Below are 19187 nucleotides of genomic sequence, written 5' to 3' on the forward strand. Positions count from 1 at the left end.
TGGTATTTTAAATTGTGGGGGAAAAACAAGCATGCAGTATGTATTTTTTATTTTGTTTTTTTGTGCTTTACAGAATCGAGACTAAATTTAAAAAACGGGACAAACGCAATGAATGAAAAGTGCAAAAACCTCACAATAAATTCTCAAAATTAAAAATGCCAAATGTGCACTGCACAGAGGCAGAAAACGGTGTATTTTGGTTGTGTGTGTTGCTTTTCAAGGTTGCAGTTATTAAGTCGCGTGATTCTAACACCTGCGTTCACAGCCACCGTTCACGATTTCACTGTTGTGGGTGAAATCTAGCCACAGGTTATCTCGACATTTAATATTCCACGATTATTTTGGATTTTCAAACAAGAATTCAATGTTGATGCACGCCAAGTACAGGTTTGCCGTCTCTGCGCACGCATGCGCGATGCCGTGCGGCCGTGACTAGACATTCGGTCATAGGAGCTGTGGAGGGGGGCGCTCGAGCCACGTCGGTGAAAGAAATCAACGCTTGCAGGCAGATTACAAAGAGGGTGAGTAGGCTAATTGCGACAACTGCTGCATCTTCCTTCATCACCCGCAAATATCAGCTCGGGAGCGCAGAAATCCACCCAGGACTGCCAATCCTGTTGATGCGGGTAGGTCTGTCGCACAAGCACAGTCCGCCATTCCCCTTTTTTATATTTAACGAGACACCCTTTCATGCCAGAGTGAAAAGATTCTCAGCAGCACGGGCTCTTGTGCATAATTTACTGTATTTCCCCGTCTTCAGCTCAAGTTCAGTGGTAGACCCGGCAGCTGTAATTGCATACGCGCGCAACGGGTGATTTGGTGCAGCGCAGCTGGCGAGCAGAGAGTCTACATCTGATAGGCTGGACAAAAATTCACCCCTCTCCCGCAAAGATTGTGCACCCTCATCATTTATTAGAAATGCAGCTGAAGTCATATTCAGACTTTATTGCCATGATTTTTTATTTGTCCAAACCAAAACCTTATTACTTCCTTCTTAGATAAGTAATTGGTGCATATTTCATTGCCCTCTTACTGAAATTTGTCATTTCTCTTCCTTCTCTCAGGTCCCTCCTGCTCATCCAGGAGCAGGAGATCCCGGGCGATCATGTCAACACCTGATCCCCCCATGGGAGGCACCCCTCGCCCTGGTCCCTCCCCTGGTCCGGGTCCTTCTCCTGGGGCTATGCTTGGCCCCAGCCCCGGACCCTCCCCAGGCTCCTCTCACAGTATGATGGGCCCCAGCCCTGGTCCTCCCTCCTCTGGACACTCCCAGCCAGGGCCCTCTGGATATGGCCCGGACAGCATGCACCCTCTGCATAAAGTAAGGGCATTCAGGCAGCAGTCCCAGTGAGACGCTCTAATGCTCCTCGTGTTTCCGTCCTTTAGGGAACCACAGTTTGTCAGCAATTACTTTTTAAACCTCATTGCTACAGATTTACAGTGACTCTTAAACAGAAAGGATTTAAACATTAATTTCACTTGCTTAAGAATGAAGTGTAGATGATGCACATGTACAGCAAATCATTCAAGCATTTTCATCTTCAGATTTCCATCTTCATTTAAATTTGATGTTTTCATCATGCTTAATTTTGCTCTTTGTAGTTATTAGATCTAAATATCAGTATAATGTTAACAGACACACATATTATCTAATATTTATTCACTAAATAAATTATTAACTACTAGCTAAGCTTGAAGGGGAATGTATCAGAAATATTTAACCTAAGAAAACCATTGATTTGTCCCAGTGATTACGGGTACGTGATTTATTTCAGTGTTTTTTTCTAAACATTATTATTCACTGAGAGTTGAAAACTTGATATGCACTAAGCAGAACCTCTACCTGTGAACCATATCAATGCTCCTCTTCCATATTTGACCCAAAAATTGAACATGTTTGACTTGACATTGGTTAACTGCTCTTACTCTACATGTTTTTTTTTTTTTCATATAACTACGCTTCTGCTTACTTAAGTTTTGCCTTTGGTATTTGCTTTTTAACTCAGTGAAACTTCTGCAAATCCTCTGCAATGGCGACTTTTGTTCAAACTGATAGTGTTTAACTTCAGCACTGTCTGATTCCTCCCACAGCCCATGGAGGGTTTGCACGAGAAAAGCTTGAGTGAGGAGAGCCGTTTAAGTCAGATGAAGGGACTGTCAGTGAGACAGGGCGGGCACAGTGGTATGGGCCCCCCACCCAGTCCTCTAGACCAACACTCACAAGGTAGGCATGTTACCTAAACCATTCTTAAGCAATTTGCTTAATTCCTACATTGCGTAAGACATGTGACGGCTTTTAAGCATGACTTAACGGCAGTGGTGTGACTATGTGTCCTGACTGGCTCAGAGGGGAGTGTCTCTGTTGTCTCCAGCTGTAACATGAACCATGAAAACCTTTTCACTGTTTCATTTATGAAATACTGAATGATATACAACTGTCATGGCTCAGTCTAGCGCAGACAAAGACAGCCTGCTCTGTGCTGGAAGGATGGGATATAGACAGGCTTAACGTGGTGAATCACAGTTAACAATCTCCTGGAAATAATCATAACAATAATAATAATCCGGGATTTGATCAAATTTAGACAATAATTTATTGTTTGTTAGAGTTTGCCTCAGGTTTGGTACGATGATAAGTTTTGTGTTTTGTGCTTGGCTTGAAGACTGTAAGATTATTATCAAATTTTCCTTTGAGGACCCGTAGAGAGTGATTCTCTTTACCTGCCTGCCTTTTTCTCTGTGTATTCCAGGCTACCACTCTCCATTAGGTGGCTCTGATCACTCAAGTCCCATCCCTTCAAATGGTCCCCCCTCTGGGCCCCTTATGCCCTCATCATCTTCCTCCTCTTCCTCTGGTGGTCCTGGCTCTGCCTCTACACCATTAGATGGCTCCAGTGGAGATCAGCACATTTTGGGTCCTAATAACCGACCCGTCCCTCCAGGCAGTTCTGGACCAGGCCCAAGCCCTGGACCCAGTCTTGGCCCCAGTGTCCCTAGCCTTGGTCCTGGCCTTGATACCAGCGGCCCTGCGGGACCTGGAGGTCCTGGTGGTCCAACTCCCTTTAACCAGAACCAGCTTCACCAACTTAGAGCCCAGATCATGGCTTATAAGATGCTAGCACGGGGACAGCCCCTCCCAGACCACCTTCAAATAGCTGTCCAAGGAAAGAGGCCGATGCCAGGGATGCAGCAGCCCATGCCTAGTCTGGCTCCCGGAGCTGGAGGAGGGCCAGGAGGTGGTCCAACAGGACCAGGGCCAGGGCCAATGGGCTCAGGCTACAGCCGAGGTCACGGTGAGCAAGCATGAGGAATGTCTGAAATAGCAGTACTGTTTCTTATAACCTGAGGGCTAATACATAGAAGACTAATTCACACCTCCACTTTAAGTCTTCCTCAGCGTTTCATAAATCTCCCACAGTATTGTTTCTAAAATCTTAACAAGGCCTTGTTATGGATATCATCCGTATTCAATCTGCATTCTTTGATTTCTTAGGAATGATGGGTCCAAATATGCCTCCCCCCGGCCCATCAGGAACCCCAGTTGGGATGCAGGGTCAAAATACTAATGGACCTCCCAAGTCATGGCCCGAAGGTATGTGGTGCTGCTATAAGACCTTGTGAAAACTGACTGTTTTTAGTTTTTAGTGTTAAAACGGCTGACTAAGTGCTGATAGAAGAGTTGAACTATGCTGTCATACAGTGTTAGTTCTGCTATAATTCCTAATTTTCCTTTAGACGTTCATCATTTTGTGTAGACCACAGTGACATCCTGACTTTTTCTACTTTTCCTCACTACACTTTCCTCCAGGCCCCATGGTGAACGCAGCAGCCCCCTCCAACGCTCCACAAAAACTCATCCCCCCTCAGCCCACTGGCCGGCCATCTCCTGCTCCCCCTTCAGTTCCGCCGGCTGCCTCCCCAGTGATGCCCCCACAGACCCAGTCTCCCGGCCAGCCTGCGCAGCCTACTCCCATGATGCCTTACCATGCCAAGCAGAACCGCATTACACCCATTCAGAAACCCTGTGGCCTCGACCCCGTGGAGATACTGCAGGAGAGGGAGTACAGGTAATCAAGTCTTTTGGGGGATGCGCTATCCTCTGTCCCATTTATTTATCTGTTGAACAAAATAGCTAAATTGAGCTTTAGTTATCTGACTCTTAAGGGTTGTGTTAATTTATACTGCACCATAATCAGTACATATATTTAGAGATGGCCTACTTTACTTTGTTTTAAAACTTTTAAAGCATATAATATTTACCACAAGCTTTTTCTTGTATATTTTCTATCTTATGTTTATAATATAGTACAAAAAAATCAAAAGTACAAAACAATACATCATTTTTTGCATCGACATTTGGAAGCAAATCTTCTGTCAAGGCCAGTTTTGCTGTTTTTTTCCACACCAGAATTGAATAATTTCTTCCTTTTCCACTTTACCTTGCCTTTCCACCAAATTCCCACAAATTTGGCTCGACTCTTTCTATGTAATACTTTTTAAAGATGTCGGCACTCCACCGGCAAAGTTCTCGACTCCAACACCTCAAACACTTCACACAGTTGCAAAGTGATTTTGTTTTTGTCCTGGTTTCAATGCACCCCTCTCTCTGAAGGGAACTTTGGTTTTCTAGTGCTTATTTAGTTGTATGGCACAATGTTAGTGTTAGCATACTTCTACACACCTAGACTAAAGGCTGTTAATATCTCAGTAGTACCTTTTCTCTTCTGTGTGCTATGGTAGTTGTGGTTTTGTCTAGACTAAAAAGTCTTTCCTTTTTAACCTTATTGATATGTTTGAGGGACTTTGATATTTCATAATTCTCACCATCAGCTCCTGCACAAAAAACCTTTTTTTCTGGGATATAACTACTTGTTGTACCTGCTTCTTCAGGTTACAAGCTCGTATAACCCATCGCATTGCTGAGCTAGAGAATCTACCGGGTTCTCTGGCTGGTGATTTACGAACCAAAGCCACCATAGAGCTCAAAGCCCTGCGACTACTTAACTTCCAGAGACAGGTATGCACTACAGTCACATCCTCACCTTGAACCTTAACAGTAATGCATCGTTGGCAGTTATGGTGAATCAGAGACCATTACGGTTTGTGTGTGTGTTTTCAGTGTGGATGGTTCTGCTGGTGAGTTTACATTTTCTGTGTGTTTTCTATTGTGTCTCTCTATAAAAGCTGCGTCAAGAGGTGGTGGTGTGTATGCGCCGTGACACAGCTCTAGAGACCGCCCTTGATGCCAAGGCCTACAAGCGAAGCAAGCGACAGTCTCTCCGCGAAGCCCGCATCACAGAGAAACTGGAGAAACAGCAGAAGATTGAACAAGAACGCAAACGTAGACAAAAACATCAGGTTGAGCCCAAACTTCGAGGTTAACTCTGATATTTTTTTAAAGTTTTGCTTCTCACTGATAATCTCTTTCTGTCCTTCATCCAATCTAAACAAAGGAGTACCTCAACAGCATCCTTCAGCACGCCAAAGACTTCAAGGAGTACCACCGTTCGATCACAGGCAAAATCCAGAAACTGACCAAAGCTGTGGCCACCTACCACGCCAACACCGAGCGGGAGCAGAAGAAGGAGAATGAGCGTATTGAGAAAGAGAGGATGAGGAGGCTCATGGTAAAAAGAAGAAACTATAATATCACTTAATGCCCATCACAAACGTAGCAGTACACAAATCCCTCCTACACATTGTACCATTTTTTTTACCCAGGCTGAGGATGAGGAGGGCTATCGCAAACTCATCGACCAGAAGAAGGATAAGCGCTTGGCCTACCTGCTGCAGCAGACCGACGAGTACGTTGCAAACCTCACAGAGCTGGTCCGAGCCCACAAAGCTGCACAGGCCCTCAAGGAGAAGAAAAAGAAGAAAAAGAAAAAGAAGAAGGTACACAGACAAACACAGACACTCCACTGTAAAGTCTGAGTAACACTGATTTTTTTTTCTGATTATGTTCTGTCGCGTATAACCTGATTACTTATTTTTCCCTTATGTTGCAGGTGGAGAATGCAGAGGGTCAGACTCCTGCTTTGGGTCCTGATGGAGAGGTGAGCAAATGCAGAAGCCTTAATGAAGACTGTAGAGATAAAGACATGGTACAGGAGTTGAAGCTGCAGTTTTAAGTCACTGTTCACTGCGGGGAATCATTTCTTCAGTTCGATTCTCATCGGGCACAAACGGCACTGACATCACATGACATGGTAACCCGCAACAGGAGACCAAACAAAAGCCTTTTGCTACTCGGAAAACAAGCAAAATATCACCCACTATTTGACTGAGCACAATGATAAACACCTGGACTTTATCACAACAAGAAAGCAAAGTGGTTTCGCTGTAAAAAAGATTTATAGAGCACGTGTTGTACTGAATTACAAATAATTGGGAATTTTCTTGATACTGTGAACTTGTTTGTTTGATCAAATAGCTGCAGCGCCAGTGATTAACCATCTGAATCTCTGTCAGCATTTAAAGTCTTAAACAAACCCTCTCTACTCCTGCAGCCTCTGGATGAGACGAGTCAGATGAGTGACCTGCCGGTAAAGGTCATCCACGTGGACAGTGGGAATATCCTGACAGGGGTGGACGCTCCCAAAGCTGGACAGCTGGAAACTTGGCTGGAGATGAACCCTGGGTGAGTCTGGATGCAAAGAGGAAGGAACTTGTGTATGCAAATGTTTATAGAAAAGACATATAAATGTTTTAATGCAATTGCCCAGAGAGATGATGTTTACGGGTTATTAGTTTGTCCGCACGTCTCATACTGAACACAGTCTCTTAGGTAGATCTTAAGACAAACATTCAGGATCAAGGATAGAGGGATCATTCTTTGATGTTTGAGGGTATGGTGATATCACACAGGCTGTTGGGTGTAATTCATTTCAAATTCATTAAAACTGTAATTACATTACAATTGCAATTATGTCGTTACATTACAAAGGTTCTTCAGTTGACTCCACACTTTTCATAGAAAAAAAACCCAGCAAAAAAGCATCAAACTGGCCTGTCTTTTGTTCTTTTCTTTTGTTAGCTGATTTCAGTTCATGTGCAGTGATCTACAGCTTTTGAGGAGTATAGATATGCGTATTACTTTTATTTTTAATGCACCAAAGGACAAAAAACATCTGGTGAAAAGCTATGTCCAGGACAGACAAAACACACAGCACAGAAAACACCTTTAGTTAAGGGGTGGAAGAGCAGTGTGTTATCTCGTGGCAAGAAGGTCCTGGGTTTGAATTCGCTGGCTGGCTGGAGCCTTCTTGTGTAGAGTTTGCATGTTCTCCCTGTTGGTGCTTTCTGGGTACATGACATTCACGTTAGTTTTACTGGTGGTTCTAAATTGGCCTTAGGTGTTAATTTGAGTATGAATAGTTGTCTGTCTCAGTATATGTCTGTGAAGGTTCTCAGTCATCCAGGTCATCGTAGTCAAAGGAGCTTGCAAAGAAAAGCGTCTGGACTTTAAGTTGCTTGAAGACGTTTCACCTCTCATCCGAGAAGCTTCTTCAGTTCTAAGGTCAAATGGTGGAGAGTCCCAGATATAAACCTAGTGGGAGTATCCCCCCAAAGTGGGACAAAAGGACCCCCTGATGATCCTCTAATCACCTGAGCCAAGGTGTGAAAATGGGTGTGGGTCCCAATCAGTCAGTGTTTCGGGTGAGTTCATTGTGAAACCTGGCCCCACCTTATCATGTGATTTCCTGAGGTCAGATGGCCCAGGATGTGAGTGGGCGTTAAGGCGTCTGGGGAGGGAACTCAAAACTGGATTATAGATGGCAGACAGTTGGTGTCGTAAACCACCGCCTCTGTTCAAAGATGGTCGCTCACAGTGGACATAGATGGCTTCTTTCACTCCTCTTTCAAACCATCTGACCTCTCTGTCCAAAATGTGAACATTGGCATCCTCGAAAGAGTGACCTTTGTCCTTTAGATGCAGATGGACAGCTGAGTCTTGTCCTGTGGAGGTGGCTCTTCTATGTTGTGCCATGCGTTTGTGAAGTGGTTGTTTGGTCTCTCCGATGTAGAGGTCTGGGCATTCCCCGCTGCACTGTACAGCATACATCACATTGTTGACTGTGTTTAGGAGTTTTGTCTTTCGGGTGAACAAGTTTTTGTCTGAGTGTGTTGCTGGGTCTGAAATGCACTGGGATGTCATGCTTGGAGAAGACTCTCCTGACATCAACTGTCTGCCATCTATAATCCAGTTTTGAGTTCCCTCCCCAGACGCCTTAACGCCCACTCACATCCTGGGCCATCTGACCTCAGGAAATCACATGATGAGGTGGGGCCAGGTTTCACAATGAGCTCACCCGAAACCCTGGCTGATTGGGACCCACACCCATTTTCACACCTTGGCTCATGTGATTAGAGGATCATTTGTCCCTCTTTGGGGGGATACTCCCACTGGTTTTAAATCTGGGACTCTCTGCCATTTAACCTTAGAACTGAAGAAGCTTCTCAGATGAGAGGTGAAACGTCTTCAAGCAACTTAAAAGAAGTCCAGACGCTTTTCTTTGCAAGCTCCTTTGACTCTGTCTCAGTATGTTAGCCCTGCAAGAGACTGGTGATCTGTCCAATTGTTCAAAATTTCACACAACTGCCTCATAAAAAACGAACCACATACTAACTGTACAAGTGATTAGCATTATCATTAACTTAAAATGACACAGCTGAGCATAACGACACCCGCAGCACAGATAGAGATTGAGCTTTACGGATGATTAAATCATTTGGAGAAATTTAGTTTTTAACAAAATAGTCTCATATATACATTTCTGCCCCACTTATTCAAAATGTTCAAGAACAGCAACATCTCCTCTTTTCATTATTTGTCATTCAGCGGTTTTGTCGTTCCCTGGCAGAGCTACTTTCAGCGTTAAAGGACAATATCAAGGGACAAATTTTTTCAAAGTGTATTTATGTAAATTTGTCCAGATATGAGGTGGCTCCCCGCTCAGACAGTGAAGACAGCGAGGAGGAGGAAGAGGAGGAGGTTGGTTTAAATTTTTTTTAATTTTTTTTGTGAGATGTGTTTGAAGCCACTTCATATTTGTTCATCCAGTGGGAGTTAAAAGCAACTTTTAGTTCACGTGCTGTCTCTCAGGAGGAAGAAGAGGAGCCTCAGCCTTCGGCAGCTCCAGTAGAGGACAAGATGAAGATTACAGACCCAGACAGTGAAGATGTGTCAGAGGTGGACGTCCGACACATCATTGAGTGAGTTCATGTAACGTTCATTTTTGTGCAACGTATGTGCTGTTTAAATACAGCGAATTCCACCAAATGTCATTAATTTTGTGACTGATTAAGACTTTACGTGTCATTTTACAGAAATGCTAAACAGGACGTGGATGATGAGTATAGCGGTGCAGCGTTTGCTCGAGGACTCCAGTCGTATTACTCTGTGGCTCACGCTGTCACAGAGAAGGTGGAGAAACAGTCCAGCTTGTTGATAAATGGGCAGCTTAAACAGTATCAGGTGAACACGCACAAGCAAGTACATGAAGCACTGACAAATCCTGCAGTTCAGACATTTTACATCTGGATATTGTTTATACTTCATCAGAATCAGAATACTTTAATAATCCCAAAGGAAATTATGCACTTACTCTGCTTCTTCTTCTGGTTGTTGCCATATTAATTAAACACATAGAGACATTAAAAGGCGAATAAATTTGAAGGTTGCCATAATTCAGTGGTTTTCAGGCTTTTTATTGCAAAATGCAGTGGGGGAAATAATTATTTTATCCTCTGCTGAATTTGCAAGTTTGCTGACTTACAAAGAAACGCTCTTTCTTACAAAGAAAGGTAGGATTGTCAAATTAATTTGACGCGGAGGGGTAGTGGGCAGTGGGGTTAGGTTAATTGATCAGTCTAAATTGCCCATAGGTGTGAATGCGGGAGTGAATGTGAGTGCGAATGGTTGTTTGTCTCTGTGTGTTAGCCCTGCGACAGACTGGCCGCCTGTCCAGGGTATACCCCGCCTCTCGCCCTATGATAGCTGGGATAGGGTCCAGCGCCCCCTGCAACCCTGAAAAGGATAGGTGGAAGCAAATGGATGGATGGAAGGGGTAGAATTTTTTAATATAGGCTTTTCTATTTTCCATCCGTCTATCTATTCTCTTTAGCTTATCTTTATCAGGGTGGGGGGTGGGGGGGGGGCAGCTGTCATAGGGTCTATTGGGGGGGGCTAACGTTTTCTATTTTATTGTTTCATAATTTTTTTTGACTATTTCCACTACTTATCTATTATTTTTGCCTTTTCTGTTAGCCTTTCTCCTCAAATTTGTTCAGACCCAATTAATTCTTTATTTAATTTATAGTAAATCTTTTTGTTGAGCCATCTGTCCAGCATGCACTCAAAAACTACTATAGGTGTACCCCCGTAGATTCTTATACCATTGCCATCAATATTCTATTTATTTCAATAAAATAAGTATTTCTTTAATGCCCACATTAATGTTTTCTTATTTTCTTGGGATGTTTTTTTTACGATTTTCTATGTGAATGTCCTTTTTGGCAGATTCTTAAAAAGTAGGACTTGACATTGAAGTGGGACATCACAGGAAACAGACTCTCTCAGATTTCAAAGCAGTAATAAATACCCCCCCCTTCTTTTTTTTGCCTTTCAGATTAAAGGTTTGGAGTGGCTGGTTTCTCTTTACAACAACAACCTGAATGGGATCCTGGCCGATGAGATGGGTCTGGGAAAAACCATCCAGACTATCGCTCTCATCACATACCTCATGGAGCACAAACGGCTCAACGGACCCTACCTCATCATTGTACCTCTTTCGTGAGCTCGCACGCTTTTGCTATGACAGTGTTTCAGTCCTGCACAGCACTTAAATAAAGAAGAATGTAATAAATTGTTTAACTACACGTAAGCTGTCTCTCATTGACAGAACTCTTTCTAACTGGGTGTATGAGTTTGACAAATGGGCGCCATCAGTCGTTAAAGTGTCTTACAAGGTAACACAAAAATGGGTGTGCCTGTCTTTATCTTAAAATCTTCTAAAGAATTATTGAGATATTGAACCTTTTTTTTTTAGGGGTCTCCTGCTGCTAGAAGAGCGTTTGTCCCTCAGCTGCGTAGTGGCAAGTTTAATGTTTTGCTCACCACTTATGAGTACATCATCAAGGACAAACAAGTACTGGCCAAGGTGAGTTTGACTGCACGGACAAACACAGACTCAAGGAAATGAGCGAACACATTGAGGCTGTGATGGCATAGATCCTTTATAGATTAAAAACATTTGTTTCTTTTCATACCTTATTTATCATACTTCTGTTTTACTTAAGGTGTTTGTGTCTTTGGCTCCTTAAATCCCCCCAAATCCTCTAAAAGTTTTTGAGTCTGGCCAATCTGACCTCCCCCTGCATCTCAGTGCTCTCTCTCCTAGGTCCTGCAACACACTGACACGACCTGTAATCCACGTCTCCCACTGTCCTCTGTGACCATCATGCTGCTATGCACTCATGTAGTCATATAGGGTTCCTGACTGTGCTCACAGGTGGGTGTTGCGCTTCAGGCAAGACTTTCCCATGTGGTGGTTACAGGTACTAGCCTGGGACTGGGCCAACTTGAGTCATCAGGACAAAGTGGACAAAAAAAAATCCTCCTTTTACGCACTTTCAGTTATTGGTTGGTGTGGCTGGACAGGAGCAGTGATACAGGGTATTGGCACCGTGGTTTCGCCCACATGTGATCCTCTTCTCTCCTTCAGATCCGTTGGAAGTACATGATTGTAGACGAAGGCCACCGCATGAAAAACCACCACTGTAAACTGACCCAGGTCCTGAACACCCATTACCTTGCTCCGCGGCGAGTCTTGCTGACGGGGACGCCGCTGCAGAACAAACTTCCTGAGCTGTGGGCGCTGCTCAATTTCCTCTTGCCCACTATCTTCAAGTGCTGCAGCACCTTCGAACAGTGGTTTAACGCCCCTTTCGCTATGACTGGAGAGAAGGTGTGCAGAAATATAGGAAGAGTTTTGAGGTTACAGCAGGGGTCTGTTTTGCTAACTAAGAGTGTGAACTGTCTCTTTCTTCCACTTCAGGTGGACCTTAATGAAGAGGAGACAATTCTGATTATTCGTCGTCTCCATAAAGTGCTACGGCCCTTCCTGTTACGGAGGTTGAAGAAGGAGGTGGAGGCACAGCTTCCAGAAAAGGCATGTTTCACACGCACTGTAAAGGCAACATCCCGTTTAAGCAGCTCTTGTTTTCTTTGGCATCATTTCTTGAGGAGACGTATAGAAAATGAAGTTTTTCTGTTCCAATGTTGTGCATGCATGCTTAATGGAAACACATGTTTTTCTCCTATCCCTCAGGTGGAGTATGTGATCAAGTGTGACATGTCTTCTCTTCAGAGAGTCCTCTACAGGCATATGCAGGCCAAGGGGGTCCTGCTCACTGATGGATCAGAGAAAGACAAGAAGGTGAAGGAACACATAATTTGAAGTATTGTATTGTATTATGTCTGTGAAGGTTCTCAGTCATCCAGGTCATCGTAGTTGGAGCTTGGAAAGAAAGTCCAGACGCTTTTCTTTCCAAGCTCCTTAGACTGTATTGTATTATATTGTACACTCTCCTTCTGTCCCTTTTATTCTTGCTTGCTGTCTTCTTCATCGCTCTTGTGCACCATCCACTGCTTTGAATACTCTCTTCACTTCAGTTATTATGCTTTTACGTTACCGTGCTTTGAACTAATGTTGGTAAAAAAAAACAGCTATCTTAAGAATGTTGGATTTTTTTTTTTGCATGTACTTCAAGTCCACGCCCCACACTTCCCAGTTATTAGCAGTAAAAACATTTTTATCATATCATATGGTCAATAGGGTAAAGGGGGCACGAAGACACTGATGAACACCATCATGCAGCTGAGGAAGATCTGCAATCACCCTTATATGTTTCAGCAAATAGAGGTAACACTGACGAGCCCGACACATAAATACTTTGTCTGTAGTTATTTGCCTGTGTTTATCAGTCCTGCTTTTATCGTCAGAGGTTCTCTTTACTATTATAATAAAGAGAATTTCTGAGGACGAGAGCAGCCATTTCTGACTTCTGTTTGATGTGTCAGTGAGCTAACGGTCATCAAAATCAAGCCACAGTTGAACTGAAATATTTGGTTGTACATTGTGTTTGTAGGAATCCTTCTCTGAACATTTAGGATTCTCTGGTGGGATAGTTCAGGGGTAAGTACTGCTTCCTCTTTAGGTCCTGATCTCAAACACACACAAACAAACTGCAGCCTTTGTAAAAAAAATATCCTCCTTTCGCTCCCTCAGACCTGACCTGTATCGGGCATCAGGAAAGTTTGAGGTGCTGGATCGAATTCTGCCAAAGCTGAGAGCCACAAACCACAAAGTGCTGCTTTTCTGTCAGATGACCTCACTCATGACCATCATGGAGGACTACTTTGCCTACCGTAACTTCAAATACCTGCGTCTGGATGGTGAGACACTGATCTGTATGCGTATCAGTTCTTGTTGTCCCCTTTTTATTTGTTTCCCTTTGGTTTATCTTTTTTGTGAATTATTGCCTGCATTTCCTCTTATTTCCCACCTTCATACCTCTCAGGCACAACAAAGGCTGAGGATAGAGGAATGTTACTGAAGACATTCAATGACCCAGAGTCAGAGTACTTTATTTTTCTCCTGAGCACAAGGGCTGGAGGCCTCGGCCTCAATCTGCAGTCTGCCGACACTGTAGTTATTTTTGACTCCGACTGGAACCCACATCAGGTGTGATGCATATTTATATTGATTTTTTTTAAAAATCAAATCAGCATTCAAGCTCATATCAGCTTTGATTTGCCTTTTTTTTCGCACTTAGAGGCTGAAGATAAAAGTCCAGGGTCTGTCCTCAGAATACTGGGGAAGATATTTAGGTTTCAGTATTTAATATTGTAGTGTTCACAGTTTATTGACAGTGAAAGCAGAAATGGCAAGGTTTGGCCTCCACAGCTTAACTTTCTTTATCTTTCTCTCCTACCCAGGACTTGCAGGCACAGGACAGAGCTCACCGCATTGGTCAGCAAAATGAGGTACGCGTGCTACGTCTCTGTACAGTCAACAGTGTCGAGGAGAAAATTCTGGCAGCGGCCAAATACAAACTAAATGTGGATCAAAAAGTTATCCAGGCCGGCATGTTCGACCAGAAGTCTTCCAGCCACGAGCGCAGGGCCTTTTTGCAGGCCATCCTGGAGCACGAGGAGCAAGACGAGGTCTGGGGTCAAGACGTGTGCCTACACATGAATGTGTGTGCGTGCATCGCCAACACACAATTTAAAGAGTGTGTTTTCCTCTGCTCTACCTGCCATTGTGTGTCTGCTGTATTCAGGAGGAGGATGAGGTGCCAGATGACGAGACGGTCAACCAGATGATTGCTAGGAGCGAAGAGGAGTTCGAGCTGTTCATGGTGAGTTTCTGTGTGTTTGAATGTGAGATAGAGATTCAACCGCGCAATAATATTGTGTCCCCACATCTTTCCCTGTGTTTTCCTCTTCTTGCTTCCGTAGCGTATGGACCTGGACCGACGCCGCGAGGAGGCTCGTAACCCACGACGAAAACCACGGCTGATGGAGGAGGACGAGCTGCCCACGTGGATCATGAAGGACGATGCTGAGGTTGAGCGACTTACCTGTGAGGAAGAAGAGGAGAAAATGTTTGGCCGAGGTTCCCGACAACGGAAGGAAGTGGACTACAGCGATTCGCTGACTGAGAAGCAGTGGCTCAAGGTGCGCCTGAGACAAAGATTTCAGGATATAAATTGGCTTCTAAACTAACTGGCTTTCTGGAGGAAAAGGCAAATTTGTGGGGGGGTTTAATTTTAACACTTATATGCTAATCTCTCACTCTGTATCTTTCCCTGTTCAGGCAATAGAGGAAGGCACACTGGAGGAGATGGAGGAAGAGGTGCGGCACAAAAAGACGACCCGCAAGAGGAAGCGAGACCGTGACCTGGATCTCCCTGGTCCCTCCTCTTCCATAGGGGGACGTGGACGGGGGGATAAAGATGATGACGGGAAGAGGCAGAGGAAGAGGGGACGGCCACCTGTCGAAAAACTCTCACCGAATCCTCCCACCCTCACAAAGAAGATGAAGAAAATTGTGGACGCTGTCATCAAATACAAAGACAGGTAGCAGAAATTGTGATTGTGGCAAATATGAAGATTTTTTTTCAGTCATTTTAGTCAATTTAGAAAGAAAGTTCAACACTGCCAGGCTTTCTTTGTGTCATGAGAAAGGGGTAAAAACCCCAGATTGTAGACCCCATGATGTCATGAAGTGATTTCATGAATGCTGAGACTGAAGATTATGCCAAATGTATATAATGATAAGAGGATCTGATAGCAGTTGTTAGGTTTGGTCTTCAGGAAGACCAAGTGGCAGTTTATATTTTGACTGGACTAAACACATTCACGTGTCTGGGGTGGCAAAAAACCCTGTAACACTTTTAATAAATAGCCAACAGCAAATTCGCTTTGAGAGCTATGATTCGTTGGATTGATATTGCGCACTTTCAGATATTTGGTCTCGTGATAATAATGTCATGTCCTGCAGCGCCAGTGGGCGTCAGCTGAGCGAGGTGTTCATCCAGCTGCCGTCTCGAAAAGAGCTGCCCGAGTACTACGAACTCATCCGCAAGCCGGTAGACTTCAGGAAGATCAAGGTAAGATTAAATAGAGAATAAATACATTAGTAGCATGTTTTCATTCCTGCAGCAGAGCACATTAAAAAAAACATGTTTAAAGGTTAACAGACTCGCTTGGTGTGTTATTCTCTCGCTTACATACCCAATGTTTGTGCTGCGTCTTCAATGCTAGGAGAGGATTCGAAGTCATCGCTACCGCAGTCTGGGTGACCTGGAGAGAGACGTCATGCTGCTCTTCCAGAATGCTCAGACCTTCAACCTGGAGGGGTCGCTGGTGAGACAGATGTGCTGTATAGAAAAACACCTGCTGTTTTATTTGTTTTTTACTTGCACAACACAAATCTGAATCAGAATTTGTGTTATTTAACTGGTACATATTAGTTCCTGTGGATGGATTACAGTTGAAAGTGAAGCCTGATTAAAGCTGACGAAAGCAAACACTCTGAGGTCGCATTAAGGCATAAAAGACCTCATCGGAAAACTCATCATGCACGGCAATATATCAGACATTTAATTACCAGTTGCTGATAAATGATTTATGTTTAAATGATGTGTTGAGGCTGAATGCTTTACCCTGGAGCCACATGATCATAATCAGCATCTGCTCGCTGTGTTTATGAGCAGATATACGAGGACTCCATCGTTCTACAGTCGGTGTTCACCAGCTTGAGGCAAAAGATCGAGAAAGAGGAGGAAAGTGAGGGAGAGGAGAGTGAAGAAGAGGAGGAAGAGCAGGAGGAAGGATCAGAGTCCGAATGTGAGCATGCCTGTGCATTTCGTGCATAAAGAGGAGAAACTGTTCAAGTGTATTTGACTGTGTCCTAACTGATTTAGATTGAGTTTGTCCTTTTATGTCCTCTGGCAAACATCTCAAAATGACAACATGTTCTTTCCATGTGTGTTGATTTCCAGCCCGTTCAGTGAAGGTGAAAATCCGTCTGAGCAGGAAGGATAAAGGTGGAGATCGAGGGAAGGGACGCAGCAGACGGACGGGACGCACCAGAGCAAAGCCGGTCGTCAGTGATGATGACTCTGAGGATGAGCAGGAAGAGGTAACTCAGTGTGTGTGCTGATGTAACCTTGTGAAAAGCAGGATTTTAGTAGAAAATTGAGACAAAGGAATACAAAAGGAGAGCTCATGTAGAAACGCAAAACAGAGCACAAAAAGCTGTTTTTTTTTGTCATTTTCCTTTAAACGTTGCAAGCATTTGTGTGGGGAATTCTTATGGGATTGATAGTTTTTTGCTCAGTGCAGGTAGAGGCACAAATATACACGTTTTGTTTTTTTGTTTCTTAGTTTGCAGGATATCTCAGGAAACCTGTAAAATGTGTGAAACTAGAAGTCTTCTCCAGTCAAATAAAACATATCTCTGTTTCCTTTTTTCAGGAGCGCTCCCCAAGTGCCACCGATGAGGAGGCCTGAACTGTACTGTGAATTAGGAGAGAAGGGTGTATAAAGGGATATCCCACCAAATCAATCAACACTTCTAAAGTAATAAAACATGCCTCAGTCCACTCCATCCACCCTCAGTCAAATATGTTCGAGAGACGTCGAAGAAGAGGAGTTTCTTTCTGTACATTTGCAAAGACATGTGATCATCAGATGGCTCCATATACCATAAAATATATGTTGCACAGGGAGTGTTGAGATATTTGTATACAGATATAATCTAATTACTGCTTCATTGGTGACAACTATGAAGAGAATAGCACACAAAAAACACAACAGTAAAATATGCTGTGTCAGCAAACCATGAGGCGGTAATGTAAAGGTGTATTCTGATAAACAAGAGAAAAGCTGCTGCCCACTACACAGAGCAGGACATGCATGTTTGTAATAAGCAAAGGTGGGAAAAGTTCCTTATTGTCATCTTTTTTTTAAGTAAAATGTGTAATTATAATTAAAAACAGATCTCTTCTTTAATTTTAGTGTACCAATATTTAAGACCTATTTCAGTAATTATCTAGATATTATATGTGATAACAGTGTAGAGATAACATGCTAGGAGTCTTCATCAGCCTGTCTTCAGATAAATGCCCCGAAGCTTTGTGTGAGGCAAATTCTAGTCTAATGGAAACATGTACTGCAATGTCACTTTATTTTAAAAGTTCCACTGTTTGGCATTTATTTAAAGCTATATATAAACATTTAATGTATATTTGTGACCAGTATAGTATGACTCAGCGTACCTATTTTTACTAATTTACTGTGATTATAACATCAAGATATTCTATTGATTTAGAGCTACGTTTGACTATACTGTCATGTCACAGTTATTAACAAATACATAAATCCAGCTATGTAACCATTAAGTGTTTGCATATGCTTATAAATGCCAAATATGGAGCTTCAAATGTTATCATCAAGACTATCATTATTAGACATTAAGTTTGATTTTTGGACAATCTGTCCTGATGTTTCACCTCTGCCTCACTTTGATGATGTTTTGTGACAACAGTCTCTGGACCTGCTGTGATTTCTGAGGTGTGTGTACATCACGTTTCTGACTGTTTCGGTTGGAAAGCCAGCCAGCTGTGTACGCAGGGTGTTTCCAGACTTCTCAGAAGCTCTTTAGCAACACACCACAGTTATTTGTCTGAGGTTTGATGGAGCTGAGGCCCAGTCACTCGTCACTACTTTACAGAATAAAAACACCCTACTTTACCTTGCTGCTGCTGCTTACCTGTCACACTTCCAGTATAAGCACTTACAACTGTTGATTGTAGAATTCAAGAATCACAAGGTTGTAATACATGAGTACTGTAACTTGTTCTTCTGTGGTTGTGTGGTGACTTTAGGATTTCAGAACAGTTTCATCTATTTCGGCACTTTTTCTGCTTTTAATTTTTAAGACAAAGGACCAGAGGGACGTCAGCTCCTCTCTGTTTGTGAATGCCTCACGGCCGTATGGTGTTGGATATACTGTATAGAGTATTTTCAGATTATAATGTCAATGCATGTATGTACAGCTTGCAAATTCAGTACTGTACTTATCTCATTACAGTAGGTAACCAGAGTGAACCAAAGCATTGGTGTTTGCATCTGTGTTGTGTTGTTTCATTGTGGCTAAAACTTGGAACAAAACAATAAATTATTGACAGTGTGTGATGTAGTGCCGTGGTTAAACGAGTCAAAATTAGTCCGTATGTTGGTAATTGATAGTTTGGGTCACTTTAACTAACATATAAGGGCTTGTTACATGGATCAGTTCAATTCGGTTTTATTTGCATAGCCCCATATAACATATATTAAAGGGGCTTAACAAGCATAACAAAAGAAAGCAGGATTAAGTGGTCTTTGCTCACTGGATAGCCCAGTTCTGTGTTCCTTGTAGTCTATGATTAACATTAAGGCATGTGTGGACTGTATTTTGTAAAGGTCAAAGTTCAGAACACTCAAGGCAAAATTCACAAGTAAAACACGAGTTTTTAATGTTGAAATGCCAAATACCAGCTGCTCGTCAGGCAATCAGCTATATTTATTATTTTTCTGACAACTTGAGCCCAGAAGGATAAACGCCAGTAAG

At 43.1% G+C, this 19187-nt stretch overlaps 1 protein-coding gene across 2 annotated transcripts; it reads left to right on the plus strand.

Annotated features, from left to right (window-relative positions):
• The first annotated feature begins 431 nt into the window (after positions 1-431).
• smarca4b (SWI/SNF related BAF chromatin remodeling complex subunit ATPase 4b) lies at positions 432-18773 on the plus strand. 2 transcript variants are annotated; one of them, XM_035906390.2, is made up of 34 exons: positions 432-626; positions 1065-1321; positions 2092-2224; positions 2751-3293; positions 3494-3592; positions 3809-4067; positions 4891-5017; positions 5185-5358; positions 5454-5627; positions 5722-5895; positions 6009-6056; positions 6510-6640; positions 8938-8995; positions 9107-9216; positions 9331-9478; positions 10632-10795; positions 10905-10971; positions 11052-11162; positions 11727-11969; positions 12060-12173; positions 12333-12440; positions 12840-12926; positions 13153-13199; positions 13293-13459; positions 13585-13748; positions 14003-14263; positions 14347-14424; positions 14525-14743; positions 14883-15145; positions 15570-15678; positions 15833-15934; positions 16285-16417; positions 16573-16712; positions 17048-18773. In XM_035906390.2, the coding sequence occupies exons 2-34, from the start codon at positions 1106-1108 to the stop codon at positions 17081-17083; spliced, it is 5007 nt and encodes a 1668-aa protein (XP_035762283.1). In that variant the 5' UTR covers positions 432-626; positions 1065-1105; the 3' UTR covers positions 17084-18773. The 2 variants fall into 2 exon arrangements, with proteins under 2 accessions (XP_035762283.1, XP_035762284.1); XM_035906391.2 differs by having other exon boundaries at positions 14003-14230.
• The last annotated feature ends 414 nt before the right edge of the window (positions 18774-19187 follow it).

Source organism: Neolamprologus brichardi, chromosome 6, assembly GCF_056152115.1.
Source record: "Neolamprologus brichardi isolate AB-2024 chromosome 6, ASM5615211v1, whole genome shotgun sequence".
NCBI lineage: Eukaryota > Metazoa > Chordata > Actinopteri > Cichliformes > Cichlidae > Neolamprologus > Neolamprologus brichardi.

Bases quoted from the DNA above. Each gene is read 5' to 3' on its own strand.
- smarca4b (XM_035906390.2), top strand. From the start codon at position 1,106: ATGTCAACACCTGATCCCCCCATGGGAGGCACCCCTCGCCCTGGTCCC. The intron at 5,018-5,184 runs GTATGCACTACA...TCTCTATAAAAG, and splicing joins TACTTAACTTCCAGAGACAG to CTGCGTCAAGAGGTGGTGGT. The intron at 10,796-10,904 runs GTGAGCTCGCAC...TCTCATTGACAG, and splicing joins CTCATCATTGTACCTCTTTC to AACTCTTTCTAACTGGGTGT.